Source organism: Carassius carassius, chromosome 28, assembly GCF_963082965.1.
Source record: "Carassius carassius chromosome 28, fCarCar2.1, whole genome shotgun sequence".
NCBI lineage: Eukaryota > Metazoa > Chordata > Actinopteri > Cypriniformes > Cyprinidae > Carassius > Carassius carassius.
The window spans coordinates 14,170,725-14,192,070 of NC_081782.1; the positions used below are offsets into that span (position 1 = coordinate 14,170,725).

Here is a 21,346-nt window from a genome sequence, read left to right on the forward strand (position 1 = left end):
CGCTAAACGGATATGCCGGACCGTTACATAAATCGCGCCTTTCATGATGGGTTCGCGCGCCTTCTAAAAATCGCGCCACTCAAGATAGTGTCATCATGAAAACAAAACGTTTTTTTATATTATTATTGTTGAATATTGTAGTATTTATTATAAATTATTCGTTCGTTCACATTATATTTATTTTAAATCATATGCACTTAAAAATAAAAAATGTAATTTATGGAAATGATGCTGTGAGGGATGGATTTGGCATCATTCTCTCCTGTCTACCGTTATCAATCAAGTCGTGAAATCTTTTTTTTTTTTTTTTTTGTTGAGCAAATAGTTCAAATAGTCCAGTTCTATGAAGACTGCCACTAATGAGAAACCCTGAAATGTGAAAGGGTTTCTATTTCAACAGTTGGTGCAACAGTGCAATCCATTGAAAACATTTTAACCTACTTCCATCCCTACATTTTGACAGGAATCAAAACTTAAAGGCTTGGTTTCATTCCTGTCAAAAATTAAATATGGCATTGCCCTGACTAAGTTCTATGACATGACTCTTGCTTCATGTGCACCACTACAAGGACTGGGCAACCTGTCACTCACATGAAAATATTTCCAAATTAAAAACAATTACTAAACATCAATCCAATCAACTGCTGATACACAAAATCAAGTTTCACTCAGATGTACCTCAAAATAGCAAAGTCACTTGCAGTATGGTCCATTTAATTTCAAATGGAGTTCAAGATAAAATAGATAAAACAATTGAAAAGCAATGTAATGCAAAAAAAAAGCCTCTTTCAAATCCTCAGATTATAGAAATCACAAAGTATTTTAATTAAATTCAGTGTTGGTGTGTAGGGGGGTTGTGGGTTTAATTATGTGCACTTCTGCTTACAAAACATTCGATTCCCTATCAGACCGTTTCAATTAATTTGTTCAGTGCTGTTCAGTAGAGCATTTAGAGTTCACTCTCAAAGCGAGCTTCCTCTTCTCTGCTGTGATTTTCACATGACCCAAGCTCACTTGTTCCCATTCACACTTCCATGTACATTCTCACCCTTTCTTTCTCACTCTCTCTCACTCATTCTGGTCACACATGAGACAAGAGTCCTATTTCCAGACAGCTCACCACACAAGAATGATCACAAATTACACAAGTGGAGAAACTGTTGTTTTTCCCCCCACTGTTCTCGAAATCAACAACCACTAAATATTTCTCTTACCCAACTCAAATCGTTTTGTGGGCAAAAGGCTTTTCCAACCGTTTGAAAAACTGTCCATTTCACACATGCTGTCTGCTCATTGCAGTTCAGCTGAATTCAATCCATTTCATTATTACCTGGAACAATGAGAAAGTGTGAAATTACAGTACAATATCTACTTTTGGTTACTGCTCTACTTGCATAAAGCATAAACACGTCACATCGTTACTTATGTCTTGCAATGGCAGCCAGGTTGACAGTAGAATTGTGTTACTCTTGATAATCTTGAAGAGCTATGTCTGAGATAAATGTGGTTAATGCACTAGTCCCATTTCTGTAGAATCCTATTACAAAAGAATAATTAAGTGGATATCAGACATCTTATCCTCAGGGGAGCATCATGATTGGCACAGATTAAAATAGTCTTTTAAACTGGACAGAAACAACTGATCTAATGCGGTCCTGTTAATAAGCCTCAGGCACAGTGTTTTTTGAATTTCGATTTGCATCAGCCTGCAGCAGTTTTTTTTCCTCATGTTTAGACATATGATAGATCATTTTATAACTGTCTGTCTCAATTGTTTAGCACCAACTAAAATGGTGACACAATGTATGCTACAATATAATGAAACAATAACTGCTACAGTGATTATGTAACAATTAGAATCTTTTCAAATTCTCAGAATGTTCAGATATAATTAAATATATGGTATTAGAAATAATATTGGTATTTGTATGTTCAAAGCCAGATGAACAGAAACAGAAGGTATACCAGAGAGAAAGCTATTCTTCTAAAACCTTAAAATTGCTGTAGATTTTAATCTCAATCCAAGGCAACTGAGGTTAGTAGTCCTCAGGTTCCCATGTCAATGAACGTTGGTCTTTGTGAGTTGATTGCATTGTTTGTTGTCTTCTAACATAACATGATTAACATTATTTGAACCCATGTTCAAAACTGCAAACAGAAATACACTAAACATTTCCTTAAGCAATGTGTTAAAAGGCTAATGCATTATTGATGCAGTATGCCTGTAATTTTTTTTTTTAAGTAATTTTGAAGGCCATGATTAGCTTGTTCATGTAGGTTCAATCTGGCCTGTCATGGTGAGTTTCTGACAATGGTATGCAGATTAAAAAAAAAAAAACAAGTGTCATTTTAAAAATAGGGATGAGTCAACTAACACCTAGATAGTTTTTAGAGAATTTAAACTTGAATGTTGACTCATGAATCTGGCTTTGCCTTTGACTAATCATCACACAATGGCCAAATTTCAGGAAGTCAGAGTTCATCCAGTACTTGATGCCACAGATATATGCACCAAGGAAGCTGACAGAAGTGATGATTCAGCCAGTGCTGAAATCTGAATGTCATCAGCGTAGCAGTGGATGTTGAGACCATGTTGATAGATGACATCAACTCAAAGAAACGAAAGTGAAGAAAAGAAAAATGTGCCAAATACTGAAGCTTGGGGAACACCTTGTGTAAGAGTGGAGAAATGGTAGATTTGGGATTCCATAAAATGACCATTTGAATGATGTAACAACACTGGAAACTAAACACAGCATTTTGGGAGTAACCGCATCTCAGTGCCATCGGGTCTTTGAATTTCAGAATGTTTAAACAAAGTGATTATTAGCCATCTTCAGCACAGCTGCCATTGCATAATCCTGCTTAAACAAGCAGGAACATCTGAAAACAATTGGCAACAATGACCCATCTCAGCTACACAGAAAGTACATAGACTTAATGATAATAGTGCAGCTTAAAAAGCGGTGTACCTTGAACATCCACTTTCTTCAAGACAGCGGTCCACATCACTTTTAGTTCTGTTTTACACGCTATAATATACTACGTGGCCATTTATAAGCGTAATTGCTAACAGCATTAATTTGAGGTTTAGACAACTAACGAATAGTAATGAGGTAATGAGATGGTATTAAATACCCATGCAAACCACTGAGCTAAAGTCTGCCTGATCTATGACTACATGCCTTAAGAATTAGAGCCCGACCGATATGGATTTTTGGGGGCCGATGCCGATATTAACTCGAAAAGAGCCGATTTATAAGCCGATATTTTGATTTTAAAAATAATCTGGATATTAGACCCATTTCCTATAAACTGTGGGCTGTATAAACCATTTTCCAGAATGGATTATGTTAAAAAAAAGCCTTAGATTACAGTCTCAATGACTATTGCAATTGATTGACTATTGATGTCAATGAATTGCACATCAAAAGTATATATTTTTTAATGATCAAAAAACAGTCTGGTTTTAAACATTTAACACTTTTACTTTCTTCCAGTTGAAGCTGGTGTTAACAGTCTGTGTGTGTACTGTAAATAAATTATAATACTAAAGTTAAAGTATTTGCAGAAGTAGTCCCACACTTTGCTGCTACAGCATTCACCTTTTTCAGCCATCTGTAGGCAGAAAGAGAGACGGAGAAAGAATAAGCATGTGTATTTATAATATCACCATGTATCATTACTCATGTCATCATTTTATTTGTCAAGCAATAGGTATTACCTACTTATATTTAAATTATCAATATTATTTCAACATTTTCCTGTTATGTCTTTAAAGCTGCTTTGAAACAATATGTAAAAAAAAAAAAAAGCGCTTGTTCAGCTCACATTTATTTACATGTCCCCTCTGGTTTAATCATTTCTGACGCACCTACTGTAGTTACTGTAACTACACTATATTTGCTCTCACAGAACATCGTCTTGCCTACTATTTCCGGAAGATTACGGAATCAATTCGAAGTTGAATGGTTAACGTTAGTGTCATGAACACACCGCTGTCAATTTTGAGAAGAACCACCTTCAAACAAGTTAATAGCAAGCATTTAAGGGGCCTGCTAAAAAGGAAGCTATTAGCGTTAGAGTAACGTAACCAGCCTGAATTCACCAAATTGTTCTCTGGACCTGAGGGTAGCATCTTCTTCCTTGCTTCTCTCTTAATTCTCATCAGCAGGACTAGCGCTATCGCTCGCTTCTTACAACGGGACAGATACATGTTTGCTTCTGACCGAAAGGAGGAGGAACAGACTATGAAAGAGCTCCCGCTAAACGTTTTTAAAACTCCGCCTACGCCATAGCGCAGCGCAAATCGCGTTGTATCTGAAGGGCAACGCTGCCGTGCATACCGCGTCCTGTGTGAAAGGCCCAATTACGCGGTCATTATGTGGGAAACACCGCAATAGAATAAGAATAGGTTAAACGCTAACGTTATAGTTTGACCTCCTATTAACGTTCGCGCTCTTCCACTGATAAACATGGTATTAGCTTTGTGGCTAATCTAATATAGCAATGCATTAGCGGCTGTAAGTGAGGTTACAGAATATTTAGAAGTGATAATGATAGGACCGTTAGCTAGAACTACCACACAGTTTTTACATACAGGGTATGAACTAAATCTACAATCATTTCACATGACGAACGACAGACTCACCGTCAAAACAGTAAGTTACATCTGCTTCATCTCCTTGGTTGATCGCTTTCTTCTGTAGTGGACTTCTGGCGCTGTTGTTAACTCTGGGGCTGTAGAGCTCCCTCTGGTGGGCACACTATGCAACACTCATAACATGAGTGAAGCATGAGACTCTGTTTCTCATGTTTCATCGGCCGTTATAAATGCCGATGCCGATTTAAATGCAATTAGCTTATATCGGCCGATAATATCGGCCGGCCGATATATCGGTCGGGCTCTACGAGGCTCCAAATTCAAATGATATAGGACTTCACTACCTTTACTAGTGAGTTACTGAGCTGTTTAAATTTGCTCTAAATAGATATAGTCACAAATCCAGCCTAAGAGTTTTTACAGCCTTTGAAATAATTCTGATTAAATAAGACATCTAATACTCAGGAGAAGTGCCAGAGCGCGGCACCACCAGTTCCTGCCAAATTCAGTGACGAAAACACGCAATCCAACGCTGTCGATAAGATCACTAGCTAGGTAACTTGAGAAAACAGTTCATCAGGAGACCAAAAACCTGATTCCACATTAATCTTTAAAATTCATATAGGATGACAAACTCTTAAGAGAAGATACTAACAGGTGTGACGCACGCCCTGTTCCAATTAGAATTATGCAACCATTAGTCTGTGAGAGTACGTCAAAGGAGGACAACTGCAGGATACGTAGTTCAAATGACTTTATTTAGTCCCAAAAGTACACCAATTACCCAAAGGAGTTAAAAAACAAAACTACAAGTTCTCATGATATTGAGCTTGAACAAAGGGTTTCCTTATAATGCAGTAGGTGCAAGTTGTTTGTAACAATGAAAATTGCTGAATTACGTCCCACAAAAGAAAATATTCCTCCATACCAGTCGAATGATTTTATGACAACCACATTTTTAGCATGCCTTCCACTTAAAGAGAAAAATATATATTGAAAAACGTATAAAATGATCATTTGTACCATAACTAGATAGTTTATTGGCATAAAAGTTCAAGAAAATATAAAAGTTTATAAAGGGGGCTATTCATGACCAAAATGAGCACAAAAATACAGGCAAAACGGCGTGAACTGATGTGGTTTCAAACATGCACCCCGTGTTACAGCACAACTGATTAAATTATATGGTCCCTAGATGGAAAAAGCTCATGATAAAGGTGTGACTTCATTGCGTAAAGCAAATTTCTAGAGAGACCGCAATCCAACCATGTGCTCAGAACACAATCTGCCCTGTGCACAAGGAGGACTCTGCGGTTAAACCGTGTGAGCACATGAGATTTTTTTCCCCCTCTAGAGAGGGAACACATGTAAACAATGTGCTGTGTGCTAGCAAATCAACTAAAGCAAATAAACAGGCATTTCGCACCATCTGCTACTGGCAGGATGAGCCCTGGTCTAAGAAAAGCAAATGGCATGCTGAAGCAGACATGTACCGATTCCGATACGATCGCACTGGAATGGCTCATGGGGTGATGTTTGCGAAGATTTACTATGTGTAAATTGTACAAGCATGCAGAGCTTAGCTGCACTAACAATGTTTGAGGTGAAACTTGATAGAAAGTCCATCCTTTGATCATTCAATATCTTTGAGAGTAAACAAGAATACAACGACAATACTTAAAACAATAAATATAATGCAACAGGTCTTGTGTTGTCAGTTTTTCACTGGATGTGGTGAGGAAGTTGCTCAAGCCAAGGCAAGAACTATGGAGAGAGTGAAAAACAGTACAGGGGAGGATAAAGCAATGTTTCTGAAAGGATTCATGTTTCAAAGGTTAAAGAGATAAAAGGAAATGTACCACTTAAAGCCTCTAGGGCAAAGTACTTCACATCCATATCTTGGTCTGTAGCTAGTTTCTCCAGGACTGGTTTAACCTCGGCCTGCAAAGCACTATTGAAAACATCATTGTTAGTACTGTTTGCTTATGCCATCAAGATACAAAAGGGTACAGGCAGCTATTATTTAAAGATACCTGCTGTCCAAAACTGGTCCGATCTTCTGTAAAGATCTGGCCACATTGAAGCGCACATTGGCCACCTGATCAGTGGACATCTTGAGGACTACAGGCAACATGTGCTTGGTGGTGATTTCCTGTCCACATACTTCAGACAGAGCCTGACAAAAAAATTTATTTATTAAAAACAGGCTTTCATTTGTTGTCATTTTACAACACCAGATATTAATTAAATTACTTTCAACTGGGAGAAAGTTTAGGTTTAAGAAACAGGCACCAGCCAGGTCATCCAGACTTACATTGATGCAGAAGAGAGTGGTCATCCTGTGCAGGTAGTTAGAGTCATTGGCCATGCCAAGGACTTTGGGCACAATGGTGTTTTGGGCCCATACTGCTCCAAACTTCTCCACCAGCTTCATGAGGTTGCAGGTAGCAGCCTCTCGGATGGCAAACACTGCAGAACAAGGCCAAGATACTAATTTTAAATTACAAGCTAACATGAAGATTGAGATTTGAGATGAAGATGAAAACCTTTAGATAAATGTAATTTTTAGGACAAACCACCAGATATACGGTCTACTACCATGCCATACAAACTGAAGACATACATTCTTCAGTATCACAAACAAATTTCACTTAGAGAAAAGTAGAGAATGAATGATTGTGTGTATGTCAGAAAAATATACATTTAGCAATTAGCTCCGTAAACTGTACATAAATTTGTGATTGCCTCAGTCCCCTTTAAATGTATATGAAAACAGCAACAGACTTCTATCAGCTCCTCCTCGTCTTTTAGTGTGTTCTTCAATCCGCAGACCGAGAGACAGAGGGCAAGGTATGTGACAGTGGACAGTTGGTTCAACTGTAATGTTATGAAGCAACGAAAGAAAACAAAAAGGATTTATTCAAAAACTCCTCTCCTCGGTTTCTCTACACTTCACCGTAGCGCCATTCTGGAGAATGAACTGAACACAGGCAGCGTATGCTCTTCTGTATCAGTGGCGCCACAAGGTTGCACGGTTTCCTTTCAAATCAAAGCGTAAATATACATAAAAAACATATCCTTGATACAGAAGAGCATACGCTGCCTGCGTTCGGCTCATATTCTCCAGAATGACACTTACGGTGATGTGGAGAGAAGCAGAAGGACACAATAGTGATTCATGGATTGTCCCTTAAGGGGTTTAAAACTACAATCTTCCATTACCAGTCCAGATTTTTATCCACTACACTCTTGATCCAACAGAGGTCTACCATTCCACTTATTATTATTCTCCTAAAAAGATGATTTAATATGAATAGTGCACTTGTTTTGTAATATTTGCTTTGCTAATTTCATCTTTCGGTATGTTTGTTTGATCAGATTATCTGGCACGACAGTTGGACCCAAGCAGGTTTAAATCAACATTGTTTTGGTGCTCAGCATTACCTCCACAGATTACATTCCACCTGACTACACAATAACTCAAATAGAGATCACAATCAAGCCATTTAACCTTCATTCTGGGAAGAGTAAATATCTACAAACATCCTGTGAAATTGTGCATCACTAATCTGCTAAACATCAGACGGGCGGCTCTTTTGAATTCCGTTTTACGATGACTTAACCCCCTTTATCAAGACTGGGAATTTAGAGTTTAAAATTCAAGCCAAACCCCTATCCATAGTCCTTACAGAGCTTATGAAAAATATAAAATGCTGCACATCAGCCAAAATGTGATGAGCAGTTTCACAAAGCAGGTGAATCTCTTGCAGACGTGCCCGTGTGTATTTGTCAGAAAGAGTTCAGATTTATACATGACAGACAGCCGAGCACAGCGCCGCTCTGGCTCTGAGCTCTTATGCAAGAGGACAGCACTGGCCCAGCAGCACAGGATATACAAGAACATTCCAGTGATGTAACCCATCTGGCGGCCCTTTGTCTACAACTGTGTCAGACTGAAACTGTGTGTGTATGTGTGTGTGCACACGGTCGAGGTCCTCACTGAAAATCACCATGCAAAACACCTCAACAGCTGGATCCACTCTGCACATGGTTCAAAGTGAGATCATAACCATTCTGACAACCATTAAATTGAAGATTTACTAAGAGGCTCATCAATCTAAAACATTCATTACCACTGACAAGCCAATCAAAGCGGGATGAGCAGGCACTTTAAAAGTCTTATCTGTTCTACAAAAGTGGTGCCTGTTCGAAGCTGGATATTAGATATTGTGAAAAATCTGAATTATCAGCAGCCATTACTCCAGTCTTTAGTGACCTTAAAGAAATCATTCAAATATATGGATTGAGTGCTATCTTTCAGAATTCTTTGATGAATAAAAAGCACAAAAAAAAACAATTGAATCAATAAAATGACATTTTAAAATGTCTTTACTGTTGCTTTATTTATTTATTTTTTGATAGACCCTTGCTATATAAAATAAAAAATAAAAAAATATTTTCTTACTCTCACCAAACCGTAGAAGAGTGGTGTACATGCAGTGTAGATTTAATTATATATATATATATATATATATATATGTATATATATATTCTTGATAATTTGCAGTTTAAGGGTTACAGTATTTAGAGATTTTACTTGGATGTGGATTTAGATATTTACACACCCTTTTCTACTTAAAAATAACATCATAAGGACAGAATGACACAGGGAGGTGAAATTGAAAGAAGAGGGAAGAAAGCAATAGAAATGTAGAGAGCGAGAGAGTGCTAGAATCTTATCAGACCTTTATTACTGGCTGATAGCAGAAACTTTGAGATTAATGTGTAATTCTCTCTCCTTTTGGGGAAGGAGTAGGACAGGAGAGAGATTAAAGCAACTTCTGAATGTCTTTGCTGTGCTGTCTTTAAATTTAAGCAAATGCATCTGCTTGAACCTATACAGTTTAAAGGTTCTGGTTCATTGTTGTCAGTAACTCAATGCATTTTTTTTTTATGGCACTCATCAGGAGAATCGTCAGACTCAGAAAACCTACCGTGATCAATGAGCCATGCCATGCAGAGAGAATTCAACTTCTCATCAAAGAACTCCACTCCCTAGAAATAAAGTTGGAATTTAGTTAAAATCCACCCACATTTCTCATTCCCACGTGTTTCCAAATCACTCTGTGCTTTTAAAGCTTAAAGGGGTAGGTCATTAAAAAATAAAAATTCTGTCATTTACTCAACCTCATGTTGTTCCAAACCTGTGAAAGTTTATTTCTTCTGTTGAGCTAAAGAAGATATTTTTAAAAATGTTGGTAGTCAAACAGTTGACGGTAGCCATTGACTTCCAGAGTATGGAAAAAAAAATGGCGATCATAAACTGTTTGGTTATTGACATTCTTCAAAATATCTTTTGTGTTGAACAGAAAAAAAGAAACTGTTTGGAACAACAGGAGAGTGATTATCCTTTTCCATCCAAATACTATTAATCAATCTTGAGTGGAGCGCAGACTCACCAGTTGGCCAGCCAGCAAAGGCATGTACTCAATGATGGCCAGTCGAACCCTCCACTTGGCATCCTCAGCCAGCTCTACTATAGCTGGCAGCAAAGACTGAGAGAGCTGCCGAATCCCGATCACCTCATTCACACAGTCCAGATTAGAGATGATGTTCAGACGCACCTCAGGACACTACAGGAAAATAGTGTATTCTTGAGTACTATTTTTATGGACACCAGGACACTATATTAAAATAAAATATTTTGATGTAAAGAATAATACACTATTTTACATATTTTGTTTTAAAGGGCTAGTTTACCCAAAAATGTTTAATTCTGTCATGAATTATTCACCCTTCATGTCTTTCCAAACCCAATAGACCTTTGTCTATCTTCAGAACAAAAATTAAGATATTTTTGATGAAATCCGAGAGCTTTTTAATCCTGCATAGACAGCAACACAACTACCACGTCCAAGGCCCAGAAAGGTAGTAAAGACATCGTTAAAATAGTCCTAGTGACATGAGTGGTTCAACCTTAATTTTATGAAGCTATGAGAATACTTTTTGATTGCAAAGAAAATTTAAATAATGACTTCATTCAACAATTTTCTTCTCTTTCGTGTTAGTCTATTCTCATAGCTTCATAAAATTACATTTTCACCACTGATGTCTTTACTACCTGCCTGGGCCTCGAAAATGTCAGTTGCTTTGCTGTCTACAGAGGATCAGAAAGCTCTTGGATTTCAAAAAAATTCCTAAATTTCTATTCCAAAGATCAACAAAGGTCTTACAGGTTTGAAATGACATGAGGGCGAGAGTTTTCATTTTTGGGTGTAATACCCTTTAACATAATTTCAACACCATGAAGTAAAGTAAACAAACATGGTCATCAATGATTTATACGTCTCCATAATTTCTTCTAAGCAAGTATGTATTTTACTGAAGGCAAAAGGTATCCATCTTTTATATTTCCCTTAAATGGCTCCAGGAGGATGCCACACTCATGTGATATTGTTACAGCGCACGCATACATGCTGCCAAATATTTGATGACTTGCTTGAGCAAGTGCACTTTGGTGATGACTGACTAAAATCCAAACAACAAAGTTTGTTAGTCAAACAGAGCCGGGTAGATAAGCAGCCAATGGAAATACAGTTCAGCACAGAATTCACAGAATCCAGCTTAACGTTTTCAGGTGGTGTGCTTGACAATCGAGAGGAGTCCAATAAAACAGAAGGGAACACAAACACTGGAGGAAAGAGTTTGGATGTGTTTCGGTTTGGCATGGTCTCGATGAAAGCTGAGGCCAAAGTTCAACTTCATTTGCAAACAGTCTAAGAGTTTATTAGTACAATCGAAAAGCTAATACAACTTGGAGAGTGGTCATGAACAAGAGCCAAATCAAAAGGAACATCAATCAAGGACCTTAGAAAAGACAATTTAGCAAACAGCCCTTAAAGGAACACTCCACTTTTTTACTGCGTAATATCACTGCACCTGCTGCACTCATGGTACAGCAGCAAAGTTCCTTGATTATTACGCCACAATGGGAGTATTGTTCCTAGCAATATCAGCCTAGAAAAATGCAACTTTTAATTTTCTGTAGGTCTTAGTACACGATGTAACTACAGAAGAGTCAAGTTTTAAATAGTTTTAATAAATTCATTTTTGAGCGAGATGCTAACGGTCTAATTAGATTCAATGATTATGCTAAGCTACAGCTAAAAGTGCTACCGGCAAACCCAGATATTGGCTGAATGTATTTGAAAACGGTAAAACTCAACTGTTTAACTCTGGGGGAGTTGGAAAATGAGCCTATTTTCAAAAAAAAGTGGAGTGTTCCTTTAAGCCCAAGAAAAGGTGACCTATCAGACCGGGAAAATAAACAGCGGAGTCTTTGCTCTAGTACAATCAGAAGGATCTTTGACCACAAGGGAAAGAGAGACAGACAGATGAGAGACTGGGCCGAGCTCCAGGTGGGTTACCTCGTCCTTCAGTTGGACCAGGAAAAGAGGCAACAGATGTTCTACGGTGTTGTCCTTGCCCAAGATGGTAGAGAGACTCATGATGACAGAAGCCAAGGCAGACTTCACATGTTGGTTTGTGTCAGACACCAGCTCCTGTTAAGGGAAGAGAAGGAGGCCTGATAATCTACAAGTTTAGATAAGCTACAAGAAGCTATAATCAGAGACAATGTGACTGCAGGATAGGGAAGGAAAAAATAATAATAATACACTACAACAACAACAATAGTTTAAATAAATTTGATAAATAAAGCTCATTTTTTTATTTTCATTAACAATTTGTTTTTATTATTAACAACCAGATAACAATACTTATTAATATCATCATCAACCACCAGATAATAACAATAATAACAACAATAAAATTCTTATTATTGCTAACAGAGACAAGATATTTATTTTATTATTGAACATTATACTGTTAATAGCAAAAAAGATAAGATAATATTTATAGTTAGTATGAACATTATTATTCACAATTGTTATTTTTACCAGCAACGAAAACAACAGTAACAGGACAATATTTATTAGTATTATAATATTTAATAATAATATTTAGTCAGTATTATCATTTGTTTATTATTATTATTATTAACAGCATCCATAAAATACTTGTGAATACTTGTATTATTACTACTACTATTAAAGGAACACTCCACTATTTTTGAAAATAGGCTCATTTTCCAACTCCCCTAAAGTTAAAAAGTGGAGTTTTACTGTTTTCGAATCTATTCAGCTGATCTCTGGGTTTGGCAGTAGCACTTTTAGCAACTACACAAACTAGCTGGGGATTATTTTCAGGTGCTGCTTAATATCACTGCGCTTGCTGCACCTGTGGTATTGGCAGCAAAGTTCCTTGATTATTTCGCCAGAATGAGAGTATAGTTCCTAGCCATATCAGAAAAAGTTGTGATTTTCTAGGCCGTCTTAGTAAATGTAACTAAAGAGGAGTCAAGTTTTAAATCATGAAAATACAGAAACTCTTTGGTCATTTTTTAGTGAGATGCTAACAGTCTGTTCAGATTCAATGGTCTATGCTAAGCTAAGCTAAAAGTGCTACCGCCAAACCCAGAGATCGGCTGAATGGATTCCAAAACAGTAAAACTCAAATGTTTAACTCTAGGGGAGTTGGAAAAAGAGCCTATTTTTTTTTTTAAAGTGGAGTGTTCCTTTAACAGCCAAATAATAATTATTATTGTTATCATCAACAAGTCAATAATAATAATAATAATAATGTTATTATTCTTAAAAGTAACAAGATTCATTATATTATTAATAGCAAACTATTCCTTTAAAATGATAAATAATTCTGTCTATTTTAAAAACAAACGCAGCAACAAGCCACTGAAACAGCTCACCTACACCATTACTGAAAAAACAGAAATGTATCTGTAAATGTTTTGAATTCGGACCATGACCCCCTTAACTGATTCATTAGGCGTCTAAACATCTCACCCCCATTACTGGGGTCTTTGAAGAAAGACAGCATCACAGGGAGGGAGGGAGGCGAGATCCAATTGAGCCTGAAAACCTGGACATTTATTTGCTTGTAAAACGCTGCAGAAGGTTTAAAATCCTGAGCTATCTTTGATGTTTGTGATATGTTTCAGCGAACAGCTTGTATGTATAGGCTAATTGCCGATCACATCTGCTGAAAATGCAAGCAGAAAGCTGTTTGTATCTGTGAAGAACGATCCGCTTACATAAGCTTATTAACAGATATCAAACATCAGGTCATGAGACTCTCAGGCTACTCATGAGCAAAAAACGCCCTGTGAAGCTCAAACAGGAACACCGAAAGGCTCCACTGTTCTTTGTAGTCTGGATCAGTAAAAGAGAGGGTTGTCCAGAAATATCCTCTACTCTAAAATCCTATTTCCATAAGACAAGGACTATAAATAGAAAGTTAGACCAAACATTATATTACACCATATGTTACGCAGGAATCGCAGGTGAATGATTCTTTTGAGAAGACTGATTCAATACACAAATCAACTGAACTACAGCCTTATAAATTAATATGGGATCTCCTTTAAACAGTGCAAAAAAGATTGTTCGTGATTTTTAAGACTAAAATCAAAAAAAAAAAAATCTGTATTTCTAAATGCAGTATTTAGTCAAAAATGTATTTAACTAATGGCACACATAAAAATGCCTAATGAAGACTCCTGGGAAACAAATTAATTCACATTTGATTATAAATCATGTGAATATATATAAAAAAAATCACTATTATGAACAAATTCAAAAAGTTAAAAATTAATCATAAGTTAAAACAAATCAGACAAATTGTTTGTTTCATTTTAATCAGCTAAGTTGGTTTAGGGGGGGGGGTCAGCAAATTTCTTAATTATACATATTCTATTTGATAGTAAAATATTTCTAGCATTCACATCTTGTACGCTTCCCATTATTTACTAGGAAGGCAAGCTCAGGCTGTATACAGTAAAACGAAACTCCACTTATATAAAATGCCATTTCACTTCACTACGATTCAGTCAGTCACAGGCATACACCAGGAAACAAAAAAAATAATAGAAGACTAACCCTAGGCTGATGCTAAATAAACCTAGAGACAGAAAGCTGACACGGGATCAATAAAGGTGTAACAGATAACAACAGTGACCTCTGCTGCCCATCACCTTAGAAAGGACGGACAGTTCAACAACAATCCGAATGAACTCGCCTGCTGAAGAGGTCCAAAATATGAGTACCGGTAAACTCTTATAATCTGTACTGACGAGGCATAAACCTCAGTCTGCATATATTTATGCATATCTGATGTATGAGCTAGGTCAGTGGTTCCCAACCTTTTTTCCTCTGGGCCCCCAACATACTTATGACAACCTGAGCAGAGCATGTTCACGGAAAGGAGGTGTTTAGAGAGACTGTATCTTTGAACTGCTTTTGAACTGGAAAATGAGGTGAAATTAAATGCATATTTTGAGAAAACAAAAGTGTTTCTTGACATTGCATGCAATCCTATTGTAGGAGACACCCAAAACCATATTAGGAACCGTAAAAATGGCATAATTCGGTTTCCGGGTCCAAGCCTCAACTCGCTTCACTTGAGAATACTACCTCAGCAGCCGTTTATGAGCACTGTTTATTCATATTAATCATTTAAGCTAAACGCTTTCAAACTTAAGGTGTACACTACAGTCTCTGTGCCCACAGCATCCCATCTTTTTTTCTTTTCATTGTTTGGCTATCTGGGACTTCGGTATGCAGTTAAAGGTTAGGATTATACCTTTTTCGCTAGTATTATATCACATTTTGAGTGTATATTAGCACCTTCTGTTGTTTTTTAGTGGTTTCTGATAGAGCGTTTGGACCCAGAAGTGGTACTGTGACGTCAGACTTAACAAGCGAATAGGGGCACTTCAATATAATAAAATTCAATATGAATATTCTCCTTTTCTGACACGATACAATGGTTATGCCTAACTCCAGGTTCACACACTCTGTCTGTGATGCGTAGCCTTTTTTTTCTGAGCCCATGTTAATGGATCAGAACGTTCACACTGCACGCGGTAAAAGATGAGAACAGAAAAGGTTATAAATAGAAAGGTGCGAAAAGATTTAATATCTTGCGCATGAGCACAGAGAGAGTTGTGAGTGCACAGGACACAGGTTGAGCATGAGGAGACACGTTGTAAGGCAGCTTGTATCTAAGCCTTATATGATCCGAGCATGCGCGTCTAGTTTTGTTAAAAAAAAAAAGCAAAGGAAATCTGATTTTAATGATGATTTTAATGTGCTTTCGCGTTACAATAATGTACTTTCATTGCTGCTTCTGAACCGCGTAAACATAACTTACTGTATACGCACTGCAGACGGAGTACGTGTGAACCTTGGGCAATAAATATATTGGGCAAAACATATAACACCTGAGGCACCGCTACAATGAGCCTTATGACCAATGCATGGCAAAAAAAAAAAACCTCCCTGAACACGGGTTATATTTTATTTTATATAATAATTTTTTGCCATATGTCTACATTTTGTTTGACATCTTTACTTAATGATTATTTTGACTTAACTCTGTTCTAGAGACATGTTACAACTTTTTGATAAAGCTCTCATTGGTTTTCTTTTGGAAATATGTTTCAAATTTATACTGAAGGCATTTATGACTGTAAAGCATGTCTGTGTGTGTCAAAATCGTGATTAAAATCGAAATCGCAAAATGTATCAAAAAATCGTGATAGGTTTTTTTTGTCCATATCGCACAGCCCTAATTCGAACCCCCAACCTTGCGCTTGTTTACATTTGCTACAAATGTTCATTTGTACATTGAAGCGCCTCGTTACTGGATTGTTGTTGCACAGGTGTTTCCGCATCAGTTGAGAATGATCCAGCTCCGATTTATTTGGCTTTAAAAACTTTAAATTGCACACCTATGTGATTTGTACTGGAAAACTCAGTGGCGAACTTGTGCGTGATCACTAGATTTCACAGTGCTGTTTAGTGGTCTTGTAATCGCGACTGCTCCTTGTAGGAAAAACATTTGTGTTTACTGCACTTTCTGTTTTTCTTTTTTTTTTGAGCTGATAAAAGGTCCATGCAACACACAGTTTCAAAAGAGAAGCGCTATTTCGTTACACATTTGGTGCGTTTGCTGTTTAATGCATATTTATCATGCACAACAGAATGCTAATACTTAGCAGTTAGGCAGATTGGTAGTGTCACCAGCCCCTCTGAACACTGGCAGGGAACCACTGAACTAGATTACTGCATGTGTATGAAACCAGTATTCTGTCATAAAGCTACCACTTGTTTACGTCGAAAATGCAAACACCCCCAAAATAACACAAAAACAACCAGACCTACTGCAAGATCTCTTGCAGAGACAACCTGGATACCTTCCCAGTTATGATATCACATTATCAAAAAACAAGCTCGAATTTAAGTACCACCTCCTGAGAACTTGGCCGGAACTGTGCGGCATAACTGTTCAGCCACACGCAATTTCATAAACAAATGGGAGAGATTAAAATGTGTACCTTGACGCAAGGCAGAATATGAGTCATGATGATGGTCTCCCTGCTGTCTTCAGGCAAATTTTCACAGAATACTGCAGAGATAAACAGGGCATGGGATAAGGGTGTTGTTGTGTGGCTCTTTTCATAGAGACATCAGATTTTGGGAAGCTGGCAATGGGACACCTCACCTTTCACCTTGTTGGCAGCCGCAGCCCGGACCTCTGCCTCGCAGTCTTTCAACAAGTTCTGGAACGCTGGGACCAGATCGGTCTTGGTGATCTCTGGGCCAACTGCTTTTTGCAACTTTACACAAACAGAAAAACAACCAGAGTTGATTCAGAGTGTCAGAGGCGACGTGGATAACTGCCAAATATGCGTTTCATAAGTACCCACTTCTGAGAATTTGTCTGCCACCATGTAGCGCACCCTCCAGGACTTGTCCTCGGCGGCCTGACGTAAAGTGGCCATGACCAGAGCCTCCAAGTCTTCCTGTGGCAGCAGAGTAGCAATGCTGACGCCAGCTTCTACCGCCAAGAGACGCACAGAGTCCTGCAGAGAAAAGGAAATGACTGGATCAATGACATAAGAGCACACACAAAAATAAAAATCTTATAAAAATATCTATATCTATATATATCAATATCTATATCTATATATAAGTTCTAAATATATGTTCCAAGTTCTTAGAAATTTAATTTTTAAATTCATGTTGGTTTCAACAAACATATATATATGTTTATGTTTACATATATATAATTTAAGAAATATTAAATTTTAATGACTATAAAAAAAGTCATGTAGTGTATAAAAGGAAAATATATATTTTTTTTTTCTTGCATCTTTTATCTATTTTTATCATATTTAATTATCTTTATTGGTTTTTTCCCCCCTTTTTGAAGTACCAAAAAAACGTTTTTTGTCAGACCTGCCAATGACTGGCTACTTCAGAAAATTCACCAGCTAGCCATAAATATTTTTTTAACAGCTATGAAACTGGATGTGCAAAAACAAAACAACAACTGGGACAGCATCTAATAGTAATTCATTATTAATAATGATTATCGCTAAATATAAACATATTCTGCTTTTGCTGTATTTAAAATTATTGCCAAATCAGCTTCACCAGCTACTTTTAATAAAGTACAAAACTGAATTAAATGAATATCACTACAATACTACTGGTACTTAAAAAAAAATAAAAAAAAAATAATAATAATAATAATAATAATATGAATTGATATAATAATAACAATAATATCTCATTTATTATTTAATATAACAGAATAACTACAATACTAACATTTATGGTTGATTTTCTTTTCTCTCAAAGGTCGACACACGAGCAAAACAAATAAAGCTGCATGTCACTGACCAACCAACAGCCCAAATAAACGGTCTTTCTAAATGTAAATCTGCACCAGTGTACCTGCTCATCAGATGCTAGTGCTGTAAAGAGAGGAATGATGTCACTCTTAACATAGTCCAGCTCCAGGACCTTCGCAAACTCGCCCAGCTTAGAGGCAGCAGCTCGACGCACCATGGGAGTGTCATCCGAGCAAAGTGTGCGGAAGTGCCTGTGAAGACAACCATAACATTAAATACTGAACATGTCCGCAGTGATCAAGGTGAAATCAAAAGTGCACGTCGTAAAAACAAGGCATCATTAGAACTTACTGACGGATATCCGCTTTAACTGAACTGGATACACGTGGGTAGCAGACGCTGAAGAGTCCGCACGCAGACGTTCGGGAGGTGAACCAGTCCCCGCTGGCCAAACGCTTCACAAGTGGTACAAAATGCACCTCTAGGTCTACAGGGGAGTGTTCCTGAGAGATCTTTCGCAGAGACTCCACGGCCTTGTCCCGCACAACCGTTTCCTCCACAGTGGCCAAACTCTCCAGGGGAGGCTAAGGAGAAGAAGTGCCAGATGAAAACATGTAGAGAGGTGTCTCAACTTATGGCTTATATCTGATCTGGTCATTAAGTAACCAAATACCTTGCCTTTAGTGACTTACCAAGAGATTGTGCACAAACTCTGGGCCTCCAACCAGTACAGTAAAGCTCCCGAGCTGCTCAGCCAAGGCAAGGAGAACTTCATCCTCATCATATATGGTGTCTGCAGACAAAGGGACGTCAGTTCGCTAATAGATATATAGGTAAGTAATACAAACTAAAAGCAAGTGTAACAGACCAAGATCATTGAAAGAACAACAAATGGCCAATAAACAACAATATGACATTTAAAAAGTCAATTTTCTCTTCCCACATACTTCATAACAACTAGCTGCTCAATTTTTGGACGTGATGATAGTTTTATAATAAAAAAAAGAAAAACATAAAGACTAATTAATATAACAAAGGATTGCATGTGAACCAAAAGAGAACTCAGTTTGATTCAAAGGGCTCAGGCATTGAAGCTGGATAATTCATTCACACTGTTTTCCAAATGCATGTTATTGATCTTACAGAGAAAGATTTATGCAAAATATTTCTGGCCTGGTCAATTAATCTAAATGTCTTGATCTTCTGATGAAACGACAGACTCTGTCTGGTGACATATGAGGGACTTCTCCAATCATTGTGTGTATTTAAACCCTGCCGAAGTATTACAATCAACTGCAAACTTGAAATCACATGTGCCTCAATACACCCTGTCCTACATTTTCTCTTCTTTTTCAATAATCAGTTTCATTGAGATGTACATCTCAGTACAAAAGGAAGCATCTGTTGCTATTCTCATTACATCACAACTTTGAGCTATTACTGCAAACTAAAACCAAAGAAATTGGCTAAAACACTTATATAATAATTTAATAAAATATATGTATATTTTCTATACTACAAAAAAGTCACTAAATAAATGTTTTAATATATTACAATGGAAATTTATTGACAGGCCAAGTAAATATCTGAACTACTGGCCCTACTAGTACAAAAAAAAATAACACTGATGAGCCATGATTAACAAACCAAAGTTAATATCTATTTAACAGATCATTTGTTTCAGAATTACAGATACTGGGATTTCTTACCAGTGAGGAATGGCAGTAGTTCAGTCCGTGTTCTTTCCACCCCCAGTGCCAGAGCAATAGTGGACAACTTCTTAATACTGTTCAACCGCAACTGAGGATGTGCACAGAATCACATTAATTCACAACCTCCCCTGTTATGCTTCATCACATTATGCATAAAACTCCAGGTCAGTGGTTCTCATCCACGGTACTGGAAGACAGATTAGTAACGTAACCTCCTTAAATTGAACACCCATAATTAAAGGCTTCAAGACCTGACATGGGTGTGTCAGGTAAAGACACCACACTCTGCAGTGCCAGGATCTAGAAACACTAACCTGGATGATGACAAAATGACTGCCATTCTAATGTACACGTTTTAACGGCCCAAAAATGCCGCCAAGATAAATGTTGTTAATTAGCCGGTCAATTTCGAGCTTGTTATGCCCGGAACCAACGTCTTTTTTAATGCTTTATGTTATGGAGCAAATAGACATCTAAAAAAAAACTTTATGAAAATGGAAACAGCTACGTGACAGAACATTGAGGAAAAAGTAAGGTCTTGGTGAAAATTATGTTTATTTTGTAAATTAATCGCTTGCACGGTTAGCGGCCAGTGCTGGAAGATGCAAATAAAAGGCGATTTTTTTTTATACACACGAATCAGTCTCGGATTATTTTAGACTGGTGTCTACCTGAACGTCTTCATTTCTCAATTCATCGATTAGAACCGCGATGGGATAAAGAGAATCGTCTCCCTCTGCTCCTGCCATTTTAGATTTGGAGATTCACTGCAGAGGCGTTACTTTGGCGTTGTGCTGCTTGACTTCCGCTCGACGCGCGGGCTGATGGGAAAACACTCAACAAATTTAAAGTCCAGTTACAAATGATGAATTAAATGCACATTGATTAGCACAAAATAAAAATAAAAATAGACCAAAACGGTTTTAAAAAATAAAGCATATAAAGCTGATCTGTTATAATATAATTTTTTTATTATTTATTAATTTATTTTACATAGAGGTTTTAGATTCACCAGTAAAATAAACTTTCAAACTCGTTTACAACATGTATTTCATACCAGTGTGTACTTTGAACGTGAGTTGCTAGCAAGATGTTATGAACTAAATCGTCCCTGCTGGGAAAACAACAACAACAATACAATAGAAACCACTACAAATATCGTTACAAAAAATAACAGTTACAAACTTTTAACCATGCTTTCAACTAAAAATGCTTTTCTGTACTGTGTTTTGAGACATATTACATGAGAATGCAGTG

The 21,346-nt window shown here is 37.2% G+C and overlaps 1 protein-coding gene across 1 annotated transcript; it reads right to left on the reverse strand.

Annotated features, from left to right (window-relative positions):
* Positions 1-5,340: 5,340 nt before the first annotated feature.
* ppp2r1bb (protein phosphatase 2, regulatory subunit A, beta b) lies at positions 5,341-20,924 on the reverse strand. Its single transcript, XM_059514484.1, has 15 exons — positions 20,761-20,924; positions 20,087-20,177; positions 19,070-19,170; positions 18,729-18,961; positions 18,481-18,628; positions 17,448-17,603; positions 17,243-17,357; positions 17,076-17,146; positions 12,031-12,165; positions 10,063-10,236; positions 9,598-9,658; positions 6,918-7,072; positions 6,637-6,779; positions 6,463-6,554; positions 5,341-6,367 (listed from the first exon to the last, which is right to left on the reverse strand). Exons 1-15 carry the CDS (start codon positions 20,836-20,838, stop codon positions 6,351-6,353), a joined length of 1,770 nt encoding a protein of 589 aa, XP_059370467.1. The 5' UTR covers positions 20,839-20,924; the 3' UTR covers positions 5,341-6,350.
* Between the last annotated feature and the right edge of the window lie 422 nt (positions 20,925-21,346).

Bases quoted from the DNA above. Each gene is read 5' to 3' on its own strand.
- ppp2r1bb (XM_059514484.1), bottom strand. From the start codon at position 20,838: ATGGCAGGAGCAGAGGGAGACGATTCTCTTTATCCCATCGCGGTTCTA. The intron at 18,629-18,728 runs GTAAGTTCTAAT...TTGTCTTCACAG, and splicing joins GTTAAAGCGGATATCCGTCA to GCACTTCCGCACACTTTGCT. The intron at 17,604-18,480 runs GTACACTGGTGC...TTTTCTCTGCAG, and splicing joins CACTAGCATCTGATGAGCAG to GACTCTGTGCGTCTCTTGGC.